The following is a 19,677-nucleotide window of genomic DNA, read 5'->3' as shown; positions in this document are numbered from 1 at the left end:
GTAATTATTGACATGTATGTTCCTATTCCCATTTTCTTAATTGTTTTGGGTTTGTTATTGTAGGTGTTTTCCTTCTCTTGTGTTTCTTGCCTAGAGAAGTTCCTTTAGCATTTGTTGTAAAGCTAGTTTGGTGGTGCTGAACTCTCTCAGCTTTTGCTTGTCTGTAAAGGTTTTAATTTCTCCATCAAATCTGAATGAGATCCTTGCTGGGTAATCTTGGTTGTAGGTTTTTCTCCTTCATCACTTTAAATATGTCCTGCCACTCCCTTCTGGTTGCAGAGTTTCTGCTGAAAGATCAGCTCTTAACCTTATGGGGATTCCCTTGTGTGTTATTTGTTGTTTTTCCCTTGCTGCTTTTAATATGTTTTCTTTGTGTTTAATTTTTGATAGTTTGATTAATATGTGTCTTGGCGTGTTTCTCCTTGGATTTATCCTGTATGGAACTCTCTGTGCTTCCTGGACTTGATTAACTATTTCCTTTCCCATATTAGGGAAGTTTTCAACTATAATCTCTTCAAATATTTTCTCAGTCCCTTTCTTATTCTCTTCTTCTTCTGGGACCCCTATAATTCGAATGTTGGTGCATTTAATATTGTCCCACAGGTCTCTGAGACTGTCCTCAGTTCTTTTCATTCTTTTTTCTTTATTCTGCTCTGCAGTAGTTATTTCCACGATTTTATCTTCCAGGTCACTTATCCGTTCTTCTGCCTCAGTTATTCTGCTATTGATCCCTTCTAGAGTATTTTTAATTTCAATTATTGTGTTGTTCATCATTGCTTGTTTCCTCTTTAGTTCTTCTAGGTCCTTATTAAATGCTTCTTGCATTTTGTCTATTCTATTTCCAAGATTTTGGATCATCTTTACTATCATTATTCTGAATTCTTTTTCAGGTAGACTGCCTATTTCCTCTTCATTTGTTAGGTCTGGTTGGTTTTTACCCTGCTCCTTCATCTGCTGTGTGTTTTTCTGTCTTCTCATTTTGCCTATCTTACTGTGTTTGGGGTCTCCTTTTCACAGGCTGCAGGTTTGTAGTTTCCGTTGTTTTTTGGTATCTGTCCCCAGTGGCTAAGGTTGGTTCAGTGGGTTGTGTAGGCTTCCTGGTGGAGGGGACTAGTGCCTGTGTTCTGGTGGATGAGACTGGATCTTGTCTTTCTGGTGGGCAGGTCCACGTCTGGTGGTGTGTTTTGGGGTGTCTGTGACCTTATTATGATTTTAGGCAGCCTCTCTGCTAGTGGGTGGGGTTGTGTTCCTGTCTTGCTAGTTGTTTGGCCTAGGGTATCCAGCACTGTAGCTTGCTGGTCGTTGCGTGGAGCTGGGTCTTGGTGTTGAGATGGAGATCTCTGGGAGATTTTCTCCATTTGATATTATGTGGAGTTGGGAGGTCTCTTGTGGACCAGTGTCCTGAACTTGGCTCTCCCACCTCAGAGGCACAGTCCTGACGCCTGGCTGGAGCACCAAGAGCCTGTCCTCCACATGGCTCAGAATAAAAGGGAGAAAAAATAGAAAGAAAGAAAGAAAGAAAGAGGATAAAATAAAGTAAGAAAATAAAATAAAGTTATTAAAATAAGAAATAAGAAATAATTATTAAGAAAAAAATTTTAAAAAGTAAAAAAAAAACAACAACAAAAAAACGGGCGGACAGAACCCTAGGACAAATGGTGAAAGCAAAGCTATACAGACAAAGTCTCACACAGAAGCATACACATACACACTCACAGAAAGAGGAAATCTCCCAAACTCCGCCTCCTCAATTTGGGATGATTCGTTGTCTCTTCAGGTATTCCACAGATGCAGGGTATATCGAGTTGATTGTGGAGATTTAATCCGCTGCTCCTGAGGCTGCTGGGAGAAATTTCCCTTTCTCTTCTTTGTTCGCACAGCTTCTGGGGTTCAACTTTGGGTTTGGACCCGCCTCTGCGTGTAGGTCGCCTGAGGGCGTCAGTTCCCTGCTCAGATGGGACGGGGTTAAAGGAGCAGCTGACTCGGGGGCTCTGGCTCACTCAGGCCACGGGGGGAGGGAGGGGTACGGAGGCGGGGCGAGCCTGCGGCGGCAGAGGCCAGCATGACGTTGCAGCAGCCTGAGGCGCGCCGTGTGTTCTCCCGGGGAAGTTGTCCCTGGATCACGGGACCCTGGCGGTGGCGGGCTGCACAGGCTCCCGGGAGGGGAGGCGTGGAGAGTGAGCTGTGCTAGCACACAGGCTTCTTGGTGGCGGCAGCAGCGGCCTTAGCGTCTCATGCCCGTCTCTGTGGTCCGTACTGATAGCCGCGGCTCGCGCCCGTCTCTGGAGCTCGTTTAGGCGGCGCTCTGAATCCCCTCTCCTCGTGCACCAGGAAACAAAGAGGCAAGAAAAAGTCTCTTGCCTCTTCGGCAGCTCCAGACCTTTTCCCGGACTCCCTCCCGGCTAGCTGTGGTGCACTAACCCCTTCAGGCTGTGTTCACGCAGCCAACCCCAGTCCTCTCCCTGCGATCCGACCGAAGCCTGAGCCTCAGCTCCCAGCCTCCGCCCGCCCTGGCCAGTGAGCAGGCAAGGCTCTCGGGCTGGTGAGTGCTGGTCAGCACCGATCCTCGGTGCGGGAATCTCTCCACTTTGCCCTCCGCACCCCTGTGGCTGCGCTCTCCTCCGTGGCTCCGAAGCTTCCCCCCTCCGCCACCCGCCGTCTCCGCCCGCGAAGGGGCTTCCTAGTGTGTGGAAAGCCTCCCTCCTTCACGGCTCCCTCCCACTGGCGCAGGTCTTGTCCCTATGGTTTTGTCCTTGTTTTTTTCTTTTTTCTTTTGCCCTACCCAGGTACGTGGGGAGTTTCTTGCCTTTTGGGAGGTCTGAGGTCTTCTGCCAGCGTTCAGTGGGTGTTCTGTAGGAGCAGTTCCACGTGTAGATGTATTTCTGATGCATCTGTTGGGAGGAAGGTGATCTCCGTGTCTTACTCTTCTGCCATCTTCCGAGCTCAGAATCGATTCATTCCTTTTCTGAACTTTGAGAAAAGATTTGGTACCACTTAGACCACTCATCAAATAATTTCTCATCATTTAACTGGGACTTCTAAACTATAATTGTTTCCTTCAGTTTCCAAACCACATCCTCCCTTACTACCTCAATAAGATCAATTTAAAACTTCTTCGAAACAAATTAAACTGTGCTTCACCTACCTTTGCTTTCTCTGTATTGGTCCTTGTACATGAAAGAGCTCAATAAATGTTTACTCAATTGACTTGTCTTTGACAATTCAGATGAGCAGAATAACCAAATTCACACTTGTAAGACTAAACAAATATGTAAGTTTTTAGCATTTTTTGAACATTAATATTTTTAAAGTTTTTTATTACAAAACGGCATTGTGTTTTTTCCCCTTAAATATAATCTAGATTTTAAAATCATGGAGTTAAATTTTGAGATACTTTCACTTATTCAACACAAATGCACTGGGTACCTACCATGTGCCAGGCACAGGTCTGAGCTCTGGAAACCCAATATAGAGCAAGACAGATAACATCCCTGCACTCATAGGATCTAGTCTAGTGATGTAGAGAAACCAGTAGTTGTATAATTTCATGCTAGTCATAAGTGCCATGAAGAAAAATGAACAATACAGGGAATACAGAGAAGTTGGGGTTGCTACTTAAAATGCAACAGTAGATAAGGCTCTTCTGAGATGAGAAAGAAGTGAGGATAACAGCCATATAAGTGTCTTGGAGGGAAAGAGTATTTTTGGCAGAGAGAACAGCAAATGCAGAAACCTTTAAGCAAGAGCATGCTCGCCATACTCAAGGAACACAAAGAGGCTAATGAGGCTGAAATGGTGTGTACTTGGAAGAGACTAAGGAAAAAATAAGATTAGAATGTCAGGCAGTGTACAGCCAAGTTATGTAGAGATTTGTAGGCCATGATAAAGACTATTGGTTGGGAATTCTCTGGCGGTCCAGTGGTTAGGACTCGTCGCTTCCACTGCCGGGCGCGGGTTCAATCCCTTGTCGGGGAACTAAGATCCCACAAGCTGGGCATCTGGGCCAAAAAAAAAAAAAAGACAATGGGTTTGATGAGGAGCCATTGGAGGGTTTTGAGAAGAGAAGTAATATGATTTGATTTATGTTTTATAAGAATTTCTTCGGCTGTTGTGTGGAGAATTGAGTGGGAGAGGGGCAAGACTGGAAGCAGGAGGATCATTTAGGTAGCTATTGTGATAATCTAGGTGAGATATAAGGATAGCATATCATCAGAGCAATAGTGAGGGAGATAACGAGAAGTGGCCAGATTCTGGACATGTTCTAGAAGTAGAGCCAACAGGATTGTCCAACAATTTGAATACTGGAGATTAAAAAAGAAAGATCAAGGATGATTCCAAGATTGTCAGCCTGAATAACTATCAATTGATATGTCATTTACCAAAGGAGAGAAAACCATGAGAAGAGAAGGATACGGGGATGCAGTTCAGAATGTGGTTATGCTAAGGTTGAGATGCTCATGAGACATCCAGGTGTCAAGAAAGTACTTAGATTTGTGGGTCTGGATTTCAGAGTTGAGGTCAGGGCTGGAGATGTAAGTTTGAGAGTCACTGTCATATAGAGATTATTTACAGTCATGGGACCAAATAAGAGGTAATATAGATAGACAAGGAAAGAAGTGTCAGAACTAAGCTAGAGCACTCCAATATTAAGAGATTAGTAAGAGGGGAAGGATTCTGTAAAGGAGACTGAGAAGCAGTGGACAAGAAGGTGGAGGAAAAACCAGAAAAATTCAGGTTACAGAAGTCAAATGAAGATAGAGTTTTAAGATGGAGGGAGTGAGTGATCATCTGTATCAACATGAGGACTGTGAATTACCCATTGAAGTTGGGCATGTTGAAATCACTGGGCTTCAGGGCTAATGACTTTTAAAAGTCAATAGATTAAAAATGCAAGACCATTAGTTACTTTGGGGGTTGATAAATTTCCTTTCTTCTCTTTCCATAGACAGCTGAATCATTTTTGACTTGCTTTAAAATTTCAATATTACAGAATATAAAAGACAGCCTGCAACAAATCTCAGGTCGGATTGACGTTATTCACAATAAGAAGGCAGCAGCATTGCAAAGTGCCACACCGGTGGAAAAGGCGAGGCTACAGGAAGCTCTCTCACGGCTCGATTTCCAATGGGAAAGGGTTAACAGAATGTGCAAGGACCGACAAGGGTAGGTACCACTTTCCTTTTACTAAATGATTATACCTGTCTCCCAGGAATTCTAGAGTTCATTTCAGTGTTCTCCATGGAAAAAAGAGAGGTAGGGAGGAAGAGAGGGAGAAGTATCACTTTCACTGGAAAAAGGTAAGTGGAGTAAGAGCAAATAATGATGAACAGTTCAGACTAATGAGCTGAATTCAACATTTTCTGTACTGAAGTTAGTATTACGTTGGAGCACTATAATATCCTCTAAAATTTCAGGTAATGTCAAAACCCATCTGGTCATTTAATTGAGGTGGTTTAAATAATTGTACAATATAAATTGTATACCTTTGGTCAAGTCTGTATCCTATAGATTTATAACAGTTTGATATACTTAGATTAATATATTGGAAATATAAGCTAGCAACACAAAGTTGATTTTCGTGTGTTGTTTCTGTTTTGAAGGTGATCCTTTACATTTTGAAGTCCCCCCACTTTTTTGCTACAAGGAATTTGTTGATTTAAAATAATTAATTTTTAGTGCTTCCCTTAATTAAAATATCCAACTGTTGACCAGATTTTTAAAATTCACATACATTTCTTAGCTTGATACTACAAGAAGGTATTGTTTTCTCTTCCAATTTTAGGTTAAAAGGAATAAAGTTGTAATGGCTTAAAACAATTTGTTTCAGAGATTTGTTCAAGACCATCTTCTTCATTATTCTCAGAGGAAATCAAATCATTTTTAATAATTACGAAGAACCTCCTTAATATCTCTCAGATCTGTCCATTTCTTGCCATCTTTACTTCTGTTTTTGTTCTTCATTTACTGCATTAGATTCCTAAATCAATACTTCTAGCAGAAATCTCAGTTGTCTCCAGTGATCATCCCTACTTTGTTCCCAATTATCTTTCATCCAGAATTGTTTTTCTGAAGTGTAAGAAAACTTACATTCCCTTTAGAATAAAGTACAAACTTATTAATTGGGGATATGAGGCTTTCACATGACCCCTGCTCCTCTGGTCAGCCTCACTGTTTATCATTTCCTGCCTGCCCTACAACCCCTCCAAATTCTGCTCTATCAATATTAAATTGATTTAAAGATTCACAAATGTTTTTTGCCCTCTCTGGCCTACCTGCCCTTCAAGTCTCATGTGAGATGTTATTTCCTTCTTAAAATCCTAAAAATATTAGTTGATCATAGAAACTTAGATATTATTTTAACATTAATGGAATATAATATCAACATACTATTTATGTATTTTCAGATGTCACCAGACTTGGTGGCTGCTCTGTAGAGTACCTGCTCCAGAGTGACCTATTCCTAGAATTTACTACATAGCAATCGATTTTATTTATTTATTTATTTATTTCCTTTTATGCCTCCTGCACAAGCTCCTGAGAGACAAAAGCTTTGTTTTATTTTGTGTGGTATGCTCAGGACTAAGGTAGTCTTGAGCACGAAGTGGATGTTCGGTGTGTATGGACTGAAGCCTCCTGCAAGAAGCCTGAGAATATTTTTCCCTGAATGGTCCAATAGTTCTATCTCAACTTACTGGAAAACAGCAGGCCCTAGGGTATCCAAAGCCATTCTTGGTAAAGGGAAAGAAACTCAGCAACCCTATGTATATACTGCAAAAGACAAACTCATATTGCCATCATGGTACACCTCTCAATAGCCCACATTGAGTCAAAATGAGTTTTTACAAGTTGCTCCAATGAGGTCAGTTTCATCACTGTCTTTTGGGGTGCCCATTCCACTTTGGGGATGTTTTTGTCTTTGTTGTCTTCTGTCAGTGTTTTCTTCCAGCCATCCAAGGCCACCAACACTATCCCCTAAGAACCTTGCAGGGTTCTTCGGTAGCCAGTGTTTACTGTGCTTCTATAGACACCTCCCATTCTTGCACGAAAGCAGAGGTGAAACTTTCTGCTTTCTGAGACTTCTCCCCCACTTTATGTCATCTTTGGTCAGTGAGCTAGGTATTCCCTTCTGACAGTCATACAACTCTTTCCCTTTCAGTTCACCTTCAACCATAGTCTTTAAAAGAAGCAGAAGACTAATGCCATTCCACAGAGAGAGTAAGCTGAATTCTCACCCCACATCTGGGTGGGGTCTTTCCTATATCTGGCAAGAGATAGTGTGTCACTAACCCCAGTAGACCCACTCTTTTCTCATCCAGATTCTGGAAAAGTATCCTAATTTTTCTCTAACTGGGTTCCTCTAGGAATTGGTCAGGAGCTGCTAAATTTCCTGTGACTTTTAGTCTAGTCTCGAGTAAAACTGTTTTAAGTTATTGCTTGTGAGCACAGACACTACAGTTCAACTTGTTTTGGAATCCTGGCTTTCCTGCTGACTGGCTTTATGTCCTTGAACAAGTTCCCTAACCTTTATGCTCCACAATTCCCTTATCTATAAAATGGGATAAAAATATTTTCTAGGTCATAGAGTTGTTATGAGGATTAAATGACACAATGTATGTAGAGTGCTTAGCAGATTGCTTATACATGATAATGACTCGATCAAGCTTGGCAATTTTGACGATAAAAATAATGGTCTTCTGGCTCTGCTAGTCTTCATGCCTGCTAATTCTTTCTTATATGCTTTCACATTTTCCTGAGCACCATAGAGAGTTGATTTAAATTCAGTCCCTAATTTGAAGAACCTCCCAGTCCTAGAGAGAAAATGGACAAACAGCCAATAAATTACACGTTGACAGATGTGAGCGATGCTAGAGGGCGAGAACAAGATCCTTGGGGAGTGGAATAGGAACATCTTACTCAGAGTCAGGAATAAAGCAAGGTCAATGGACCGTTCAAGGTTCTGAGTTACAACTAACAGAAAGTAACTCCAGTTACCTTAGGTAGGATAATATAATTGGAAGGATATCAGGTAACTCATGGAATCAATGGAAAGGCCTGCAAGTCAGGTTTAAATATGGGCAGAAATTGTCAAGGAAGACCAGGATATGCACCCAGAACCACACCCAGCATCAAGCTATAAGATGAATCTGAATTATAAACTTCTGTCACTGCCATGGTCCACTGGTCCACAAGAGGTACCATTGCCACTGGATATTGGTTGCTACTATGCTGCCAAAAAGTATCAAAATTATTATTTCTTTTTGTGTCACTAATTTTAGAATTAAGGTTTCTGACAGAATTATTTGGTAAAGCAGGAGTTGGATATTTTTTTCTCTGAAAGGCCAATTAGTAAATATTTTAGTGTTTGCAGGTCATATGATCTCTGCTGTAACTACTCAACTCTGCTGTTGCAGGGTGAAAGAAACCATAGACAATACATAAATGAATGGGGATGGCTTGTTCTAATAAAACTTTATTTATAAAGACAGGTGGTAGACCAGATTTTGCTGGTGGGCCATAAATTGCCAACTCCTGTAATAAGGCATGCTTCAGTCATATAACTAGGTTCTAACTGCCAGGGGTTAGGGAAAATAAATAGCTGGAATTTGGGATCCATTGCGGTGATAGTCAGGAATTTATCTCCCACCAAGCCCATACAATGGTAGATTTTTGAATCCTTAGAGAGACTAGAAGCTATAGATTCTTTTTTTAAAATTGAAGTATAGTTGGTTTACAATGTTGTGTTAGTTTCTGGTGTACAGCAAAGTGATTCAGTTATGCATATATATACATCTTCTTTTCCATTATGGTTTATTACAGGATATCGAATATAGTTCCTTGTGCCATACAGTAGGACCTTGTTGTTTATCTATTTTATATGTAGTAGTTTGTATCTGCTAATCCCAAACTCCTAATTTATCCTTCCCCCACCCCCTTTCCCCTTTAGTAACCATAAGTTTGTTTTCTAGATCTGTGAGTCTGTTTTTGTTTTGTAAGTAAGTTCATTTGTGTCATATTTTAGATTCCACATATAAGTGATGTCATGATATTTGTCTTCCTCTGACTTACTTCGCTTAGTATGATAATCTCTAGGTCCATCCATGTTGGTGCAAATGGCATTTTTCATTATTTTTTATGGCTGAGTAGTATTCCACTGTATGTATATACCACATCATCTTTATCTGTTCATCTGTCGATGGACATTTAGGTTGCTTCTATATCTTGGCTATTGTAAATAGTGCTGCTGTGAACATTGGGGTGCATGTATCTTTTTGAATTAGAGTTTTCTCTGGATATATGCCCTGGGGGTGGGATTGCTGGAACATATGGTAATTCTGTTTTTAGTTTTATAAGGAACCTCCATACTGTTTTCCATAGTGACTGCACCAGTTTACATTCCCACAAACAGTGTAGGAGGGTTCCCTTTGCTCCACACCCTCTCCAGGTTTTGTTATTTGTAGACTTTTTAATGATGGCCATTCTGACTGGTGTGAGGTGATACCTCACCGTAGTTTTGATTTGCATTTTTCTCATGCATAGAAGCTGTACATTTTTAAATACATTCATGTTGGGTTCTCAACAAAAATCTACTGATTTTTTTTTAAATAAGTCAACTTGAGGTTAAAACAAAATACCTTTGAGCCAGTAAGAAGGTATTAGTATATTTTCATGTATGATCCAGGTATGATAGTGTATTAGTCAGCTATTACCGTAATATGGTGATACAAATCACCCCAAAAACTCGATGGCTTAAAACAAGCCTTTATTCTCATGCTTATGGATCTTTAGGTTGTCTGTGTTTTGGCTGACTTAGGCTGTGTGTGGCTGGGCAGCTGTTTCAAGTTATGGTTAACTGGGCTAGGCTCTAGGATGTGTGCTGGGTTAAGGTCTGTTACATGTATATTTATTCTGGGCTTAAGATGAAGGATCAGTGGCACAGTCTGCTCATGACAGGTCACCAAAGCATGAACCAAGCCTAATCTCCTAAGAGCACTTATGACCTGTGATCATATTAAGCCACTCACATTCCATTGGCCAAAGCAAGCCTGACATCAGTAGAATGGGGAAGTAGTCTATTCCTACGGTGGAAGGGAAAGAAGAATGAATATTTGCTGAATAATAATCTAAACTATTATAGATAGTTAATAATTAATAACACAGGAATTTTTTACAGCTAGAAAATACCTTAGTGATTTTATCCTGCTTCATTATTTTATACGGGAGACTAAATCACAAAGATGTTAAGTGACTTGCCAAACACATGCTACGTGACACATCTGCTTATTTCTATTTCACCAAAATATTTAGCTCTAATAGATCTACATAGGTTACTCACAAATAAGTTACAGATATGAGAAAATGCATTAGTCTCTTGGCATTCCTAAGGCATAGTTTCTGAGACCATCCTTAATCAACAAATTCATGAACGCCATAATGGCAGAACTCACCTCTATTAAATGTCATAAAGTAAAACAGACATTACTGTCTAAGTCAAGGCGAGTAGAGGATTAAAATCCAGATTGACTTGTGACTGCTCACTCATTATCTAGGAGACCAGCTTCCATACGTTGTCTTCCAGCAAATAGAATTTCAACATGTACCTCAGTAAACTTACAAATCCTCGAAGTATTAAAAGTGGCTCCTTTCCATGGAAACACAAATGGTGAACACAGTAAATATTAAATCCATGAATCCTATGTGTGCATATACATATCCATGTATATGGATAGATATCCGTATATATAAACGTAAGATAAATATTTAACTTTATGAGAAATTAACATTGTTGCTAAATGCTATTTTCATCTATTTCTTGGTGGATTGCTCACTGTTTATAAAAGATACCTACAGGAAACACATGAAAATAAAGAATTAACATAATATCTACCTAGTATTAGAGAAACAATGTGCTTTCCTTCTTTCAACAAGCATTTAAGGAGGACCTTTCAAGTGCCAGATACCTTGTTGTCTTTCCTTTCTTTCTGTTACCACCTTTCCTATCCCTCAAACCATTAATAAATTTGCCCCATTTTCAGGCAATTACTCCTCAATTCTTAGAGAATAGCACAAATCAAATAAGATTAAAAAAGTGAAAGCACTTTCTAGACTACAAATTGCTCTGTAGCCATAAGATGGCATTATTGTGTAACAACAAGATTCTGGTCTGACAGTGTGAGGGCATTTAAAAAATCAAATTCTATTACCAATGATATTTCATGAAATAAGAAATAGGAAAACCATGTTGCATAAAAGAAGCCAGGCACAAAAGGATATATGTTGTATGATTCCATTTATATAAAACTCCAAAACAGGCATATCAGGGGTTAAAGGTCAGATATGTTGACCTTTGTGGGGAATAGTAATTAACAAGGGCAGGAGCAAGTCTGAGTAACGTTTTATTTATTCATCTGGATGCTGGTTGCATTGGCACATTTCCCTTCAGAAAATGTATGGAATTGTGCACTTGTGATTTGTATACTTTTCTGTGTGTATGCTGTACTTGAATGAAATTTACACTTAAAATTAAAAAAATCATAACTACATACATTTTTAAGTACAGGAAGGCCCCGATCTCAGAATTAAAAAAAAAATTATGTAGTTTTAAGAAAAGCATGTTACATTGTTCTATTTTTGGCCTTTCACCCTGGACCTCCAAACACTTTATAATAAGCCAGTACAGACTCTAGGATAAGTTTGTGAGCACCACCACTCTAGAGAAAGCTTTCCTGAATTTCCCACCGTCATGCTGGGACCACATTGCCACATGTCAACAGGATGCTGGGGATGGGAGAGCTGGAAACCGCTTCCCCAGGGATTTCTCCTTTGTTTAGCTCCCTTAGAGCCAAGCCCACAGTATTAATGCGCTTACAGACGCTTGCTGCTGTGAGACAATGAAAGAAATGAAACGAGAGAAAACAGGAATAGAAACCAAAGAAATCTGACTTGAAGAGAGAGTGCCTTAATCATCTCTGTATTCAGATTCTGGGGGACAAGCATGTAATTCTGCAAGCCCACTCCAAATGCAACTTTCTCATAAGCATTTGCTATCTCAGTTGTAATTTTTCTACTGGATCATTCAGTAAATATTTTCTCTTATGTCAAGGTGAGGGAAATAACCACACACTACCCACAGAAGAAAGGAATAATATATTAATCCTTATGGCATCACCATACAATTTTATCCTCTAAAGTGGAAACTAGAGGAACAGATGCATAATCTGGGAGCTTTTCCAGAATTGTTTGTTCCTAAATGAGACATTCAGCTATAGCAGCGTTAGCAGCCTCTTCTATTTGTCACAATGCCATATGTATTTGGGAAGATACATGAGAAGCACACACAGGATCCTGACAACTCAGGAAAGATTAACACTGCAGTCTTAGAATTAGTCTCTACTAAATGTAAAGATTTTTATGCCAGATTGGATCTTTGTTTCCCCTCCCAGGTATATGTATAAGTGCCAATACATAATTCTACTGTTGTTTTTTGAACTTGGTAGAATTAAGAAGTAAGAGGTAAAAAAAAAATACCCTGAATATGGGAAATTTTTTTACATCTCATTTCAGAATCATTGTTGTACTGACCAGGGGAAAGTATTCTCATGCATTCATTCATGGGGACACTGCAGAGGAAGATGTGTTAAATTGAGGAAGAAGTGACATTTTCTCTTTATGTCCCACTTTTTCATGCTGCTGAGACCATGGTGTATGGGGAAGGCTTCTGATTTGGTTCTCAAAATCAAGATATGTTTTTGAAAATCATTATTTATTAAATAATTGATTCGATAGAATTCATTTTTAGAACTTAGTTATCTATGTAAAGAAAATAATACACTTTTATCTCCACAGATCTATCAGGAAACATACATAGACACACCCATACACTCCCCAATTCACCTAAACATTGGAAATATTTAAAAGTTTATTGTTAACCTTCAAGTGTTCCCCAGGTAAGCATCTTGTTCACTATCTGCTCCCCTACATTTGTCTACATTGATTGGTCAGTTTTATTTTATTCGTTACTGGATATCAGAAACCATATCAATTTTGCTTCCTTGTACAATGTCCAGTACAGCACATTTGGTTAATAAATACTATTTGATGATAATGATGATGATGAAAACTATAATTTGACAGTGCTGACGTATCATATATGCCAAAAATAAATCATCAAAACTTTAGGAAAGGCGAATCTTTTACCAACCTGTCATTTGCTATAATCTCCTTTCACCAAGCTTAGCCTCTACACTACCTTCTCTGCCCTGTTTCCTCTTGTGTATTTCAATTTAGGGATCACCCCCTCCTGCACACTGCCTTCTATGTCAGGCTGCTCTGTTCACGTGTTTATATTTCTGCTGGGGCTCTGTATAATCTAAATTAATCCCTAGCTATTGTGAATATCTTTCATTGGCCAGTTGTTGCACGTTGCACACCACTGAGAGAGCAGTTGTGAGCCAAACAGAGAAATCTTTTGTTTCCACCCAGCAGCCCAAAATGAAGTCTGTGGTTTGACTGCTGATGCCAGTTACACAGAGGTTTTACTACGAGAGGCAAAGCTTTAAACTACAAAAGATTAATCCCATATAGTTGGTGTTAGGAGGTGTTTAATGTTAATATAGTGACTGTCAATTGTCAACAAACAATTATTCCACAGTTCTCTTTTTTTGAAACTCTAACATGTGAGCCATTCATGATACAGTATATCGTTTGAATTAGATACCTAAACTAGCCTTTGGTTTATATTTCTTTGTTTACATATAATTTCTGTGAATGTTTAGTTGTTGAGAACAGTTGGTGAAGGAATTGAATGAAGGGGATCTGTTGTATTTATTTAATAAAGGGGCATTTTTTTTAACATCTTTATTGGAGTATAATTGCTTTCCAATGTTGTGTTAGTTTCTGCTGTATAACAAAGTGAATCAGCTATATGTATATATATATCCCCATATCACCTCCCTCTTGCGTCTCCCTCCCATCCTCCCTATCCCACCCCTCTAGGTGGTCACAAAGCACCGAGCTGATCTCCCTGTGCGATGCAGCTGCTTCCCACTAGCTATCTATTTCACATTTAGTAGTGTATATATGTCAGTGCTACTGTCTCACTTCGTCCCAGTTTACCCTTCCCCCTCCCTGTGTCCTCAAGTCCATTCTCTATGTCTGCATCTTTATTCCTGTCCTGCCCCTAGGTTCATCAGACCTTTTTTTTTTCTTTTTAGATTCCATATATATGTGTTAGCATATGATATTTGTTTTTCTCTTTCTGACTCACTTCGCTCTGTATGACAGACTCTAGGTCCATCCACCTCACTACAAATAACTCAATTTCGTTTCTTTTTATGGCTGAGTAACATTCCATTGTTTTTTATGGCTGAGTAACATTCCATTGTATATATATGCCACATCTTCTTTATCCCTTCATCTGTTGATGGACACTTAGGCTGCTTCCATGTCCTGGCTATTGTAAATAGAGCTGCAATGAACATTGTGGTACATGACTCTTTTTGAATTACGGTTTTCTCAGGGTATATGCCCAGTAGTGGGATTGCTGGGTCGTATGGTAGTTCTATTTGTAGTTTTTTAAGGAACCTCCAGACTGTTCTCCATAGTGGCTGTATCAATTTACATTCCCACCAACAGTGCAAGAGGGTTCCCTTTTCTCCACACCCTCTCCAGCATTTATTGTTTGTAGATATTTTTGATGATGGCCATTCTAACTGTGACTGGTGTGAGGTGATACCTCATTGTAGTTTTGATTTGCATTTTGAAATGCATTAAATATAAGGTTGTTTCTGCCCGCCAGCTTACCTTCTGTATGTTCCTACTGCTAGTTCAAAGCACTCAAGTGTTGCAGAGTGATTTGCTTTTTATGATAGCCATTTCATACAGGATCATTTGCCTTATATCTTTAACATTTTCAGATTCTTATAAATCTTTACAGTTCACATAGAGGTTAGTTTAAAACTTGCTTCAGATAAGAAATAGACTTGATATAAAATTGACTTAATCTCAAAGTTAAGCATAGATCAATATCCTGAATCTTTTTCTCAAAGTAATTGAACATTTTTGTTTCCCAGGATAGCTGTGTACACACATTTCCATTCTTCACCATAGACTATTCTACTTCTTCAGTGTACAGGGGGCTATAGTTTGCTTGTTTCTTATCTAAATAAATTTGTACTTTCATCATTGCCAAAGGGAAAAAGGTTCTAGTATAGGAAACAACTTGAAACCTATAAGACTAGCCTCATTTTGGAAATAATGCCACTATTCGGCTTTACTCATTGTATGTTTCTTGGCTTTATCATGTCAAAAATTTCCCTTCTCTAAATATATATATGTCTTTTTCTGTCTACACGGGACATATGAGTTTTGGAAGAAAACAAAATTGTGCTAAATGTCGCTTTTATAGAAATTCTCTTAGCTCTATCAATTAGAATTTGTTTTGACTGAGAGTAACAGAAGCTCAAGGCAGTAATGCTTTCACTAATACAGAAGCATATTTTTCTCTCCTTAAAAACCTAGGAGTATGCAGTCAAAGTAGGTATGATGGCTCTACTCATTCCTGCTTTCTATCCTACTATTCTTATATGGTAGGCCCTCATCTACACATTGCAAGATGGAGTCTCACCACATTCACATTCCAAGAAGCAGGATGGGAGGAGGTGGGGAGAAGGGGCAAAGGATTCACACCAGTAGTCTTTTAGGGAAGTTTCCTGGCAACTACCACATTTTACTTACGCTTACACTTCATTGGCCAAAGTCAGTCACATGACCACACCTAAGCTGCAAGGGAGGCTGAGAAATGTTGCATTTATTCCTGAATGCTATGTGCTCTGCCAAAAAGTGTACAGTTATAGAAAAGTGGGAGAATGGATATTGGAAGAGAACTAACAGTCTTCAATGTATATATACAGAAAGTGATATTTTGTTCTGTTTTTTAAACAACCCTCAGAAATATGTAATAAGTATAGCTTTTTTGAGTATTATTTCCTTCCCCTACTTTCTTTCATAATTTTATGAACTCTGATTGAGAAAACATGTTACTCTGGCTTCCTGAATTCTGCCAATATAAAAGTAGATGTTTTTCATCATTGCCCAATACCCACTTGTTCTATCTCTCCATGCCCTCAAAACAAATTTTCATTAATTAATTTTTGCCTGACTCTTGCCCCTCTTTCCAGCAAAGCCCCTGCTTAGCCAAGGAAAGCGATGGATGACTCGGTTTTCACAGTGCTCCTAGGTTATATGTTCCCTACTTACTTACTTTGACTTAAGTTGGGTCATTCGTAAGCTGTAGCAGTTTAGATCACTGACTCCAAGAATATCCGCTATAAAATAAGGATCTAAGACTAAAGATAAAATTATGACAATGTACTGTAATTTCAGGACATCCCCTTTTCTGGACATGTAAGATGGGTGTTGCATAAGAGTAAAGAGCTTCTGTTCTGGCAACAGCTACAGGCCAGGCAGGTATTCAGCACTTTACATATATGATTTCAGCCTCAGGAGAACCTTATTTTCAGATGAGGAACTTGGGATTTGGAGAGAACAAATAATTGTCCCAAGCTCACATAGGAAGTATATGCCAGAGCCCATATTTTGACCCAAGTTATGAACTCTTGTCTCTGCATCCCTTGTCTCCTATATATTTCATATAAGATTTCTCATGCTCAAGGATTATGTTCTCTGTTTCAGCCATCAGTCTTCAGTAGCAGAAGCAGAGGTACATATAAAAAGTTTTTAAACTCTTTTATCTGAAACCACAGTGTTTCAAAGAGATGTATTTAGAAGGTGGTATCTTCACATTCAATATCTATAGAAAAATAGACTGTGATTCCATAAGATGCTTTGCAAAGCCAAGTGGTAAAGGATCTCCTCAAGTGCTTGAGGAACCCTGCCTTGTTCTTTGGCAGTAGTCAAAGTCCTACTCATCATTCAGGACCCAATGCAAATATCACTATTTGGAATCATTTGCTGGTCTCAGTCAATTATTTCATTTTCTGTGTTCCTAGAACCCTCTGTTCATGTACTGCTCTTACAGGTGCTTATCATAAATTTGTATGTCTTACATAACTGTGTGCAACTCTGTACCATCCAGGGGAGTTTTTGTTCCTATAGGGCAGAAACTGTGTCATATACCTTCTGTCACCCCCTAAGCCAAACACAGTATAATTCCATGGTAGTTGCTCAATACATATTAATTTTTAAATTGATGAATCCTTACATGTAAATGATAAACTGCTGACTCAAAAGTTGTAATATTTTGAAATGAATAAGCTTCTTGTTTCTTTGATTAACAAGAACTTCATTTCCATTATAGTTTATTCAACAAAATATTTATGGAGGGTAAATTTTCTCATATTTACTTTCATTTTTCTGTAATAAAACTGAATTGTGACTTTGAAGTATGGATATAGCAATATATGAGTAATCTGAGATCTTGATATGTTCCTATAATTATGGTATTTGAGAGGAGTAAGCAGACTCCCCTAAAGAAAATATACCCATTAGCCACTAAAGTAAACATAACTTTGTGGTGGAAGTCAACAAACTTTTTGTTTGTTTGCTTACTTGCTTGCTTATTTTAACTTCTACTATTCTGTGGGCAGGGGCGTGAGTTGTTGCCATTACAAAATTCTAACACTTTAAAAAATCTGTTTACGCTGTGAGAATTGCAAATTCTTGACTGTAAGGCAATTTTCACAAGAATTATTTTCTTATTAGCTTTAGTTTATCCATGGACAGTCTCAGATTCCTCTTGAAAAACATCAGTTTCCTCAAGGGAAAACTGCCCATTACAAGCTGAAGATGTGGTTTTTGAGAGATTTCTGCTTGAAACAACACATTTTAAAATATTCTATGTGATTTCCTAGAATGGTTAGATACTTAGAAAAATAAATAATAGCTTAGATGGACATTTAAAAAATCCTTACCATTTGAATAATGTTTATGTTTGAATACATTTAGGCTGTATATTTTTTTCACAAAAGGTAAATTCTGTCTGTGTAGCTTCTCTTGAAATGCTTTATTTTTTTCTTTCTTCCTTTCATTTGTCTTCTTCTAATATTCAGAGATAATGTTGGAAACTAAAGATTGTCATTCTAATGCCCTTTGTTTTGAAGGAATTCTGAGATAATCAGAGGTACAATTCTGTAATCTTTATGGGTACCTTCTATAAAGTAATAGCACCATGATGAAGACGTTGACGTCAACTCTCATATTTGTCTTATCCCTTTTTCCCTGTCACCCAGTAATATGAGTGACCCAAGGTAGCTTTCCATTGGGCCCTTAACAAAGTCTGCCACTATTGGTTAGGTGCTGCCCCAGTAATTCTGTGCAATAAACATACCCCAAAATAACAATAAGTAATTATTCTCATGATTAGAGGGCTACTCTAAGTGAACTCTATTTTAGCCTGTGGGACTGTAGGTTGAATGAATAGGCCTGATCTGTGTGTTTCACCCTGGGGTCCAGGCTGGAAGGGCAGCAGATACTTGGGACATATTCTTCCATGGCAGAGTTCGGAAGCTCTCAGAAGGGCAAGCAGAAACACATAATGCTTCTGAAGACCTTGCCTTGGAACTAACAAACTGCCTCTTTTGTCCACATCCAATGGTCAAAGCGAGTCACATGGCAAGACCAAAGTCCAGGAGCAGAGGAATACACTCTGTTCGCCAAGAAACCATGTCAAGAATGAGGATACATAATAATACTACAGAATGGAATTCAAAATGACAATTTAATATATTACAGTACCACAGTAGAATGTTACAGCATCAGTAAACTTTATTGATGGCACATTTCTAACTATTTGAGAAAGTCCAACCTGCAGCTTGTTGATTCCACTGGAAAATGTATCCTGAATCCATTTTTTCCACAAGTTTTATCTCTAATATAATGTGTTGGGGGTAGAAACTTCTGTTTTACAAAAGAAAAACTGTAATATTACGGAGCAGAAGTTTAAAGACCCCTGAAAAAATAAGATATTAAAACCAACTTGAAATCAGAATTTTATTTACCAACTTGAGAGTCTCCTTGTGCTTTGGCATACTTGGAAGTTGGATTTCTGAATAGCATCATGACTTTCCATACCCAGCTGTCGGCTGCTTGAAACTACCATAAGCTGACTATCACAGCTCACAATATACCCTTGAAGAAGGCCATCTGGTTTATGTCTCTTGGCAAAATTTGTTTAAAAACAAGCAGCTGCATGACAGAGTAAGAAGGAGTCTCTGTCTAGCTGTGGTAAATAAGTAGGTTTGCAATGCACATAATAAAGCATTTTCTAATCCAAGCCAACACTTCTAAAGGGAAATTTTCTTTTCTCACAAATAAAACTCCACAGAATTCAATGACAAGGAAGGGACTTCATCAAATTTATATTTCAGCAGCTTAATAGTATGAGAAAAATAAACAAAACAAAGCTTATTTTTGATGAGGTACAACCTTCTTGTAATAACTAACTTTTGTATGCTTATATAGAATCCAATGCTTGGAAATTGTTATATTTTTACTTATATCATAATTCAAATTTCTTAAAGACCTATCCTTTGAAACCCTATCATTAGTTGGTATTTAATAATTTATTGAATATGCCCTCTTTCCTTCTACTAGGTCTCTTCGTATCCCATTACACTTACTTTGTCTCAAAGAGCACATGCTACATTTTTAGAAAAGCATGAA

General features: G+C 38.5%; 1 protein-coding gene across 5 annotated transcripts in view; it reads left to right on the top strand.

The window, feature by feature from the left end:
• The window catches only part of DMD (dystrophin), a 2,259,822-nt gene that overhangs the window by 1,293,343 nt on the left and 946,802 nt on the right, over positions 1–19,677 (top strand). For all 5 annotated transcript variants that reach the window (XM_082446317.1, XM_082446321.1, XM_082446320.1 and 2 more), the window contains one exon: positions 4,991–5,163. In XM_082446317.1, the coding sequence (XP_082302443.1) occupies positions 4,991–5,163 (173 nt within the window). The remainder of the gene's footprint in view (positions 1–4,990; positions 5,164–19,677) is intronic.

This window comes from Balaenoptera physalus, assembly GCF_965194825.1.
Source record: "Balaenoptera physalus genome assembly, chromosome: X".
NCBI lineage: Eukaryota > Metazoa > Chordata > Mammalia > Artiodactyla > Balaenopteridae > Balaenoptera > Balaenoptera physalus.
Note: the sequence above shows the minus strand (reverse complement) of the source record. Positions and strands in the feature narration are given on the sequence as shown.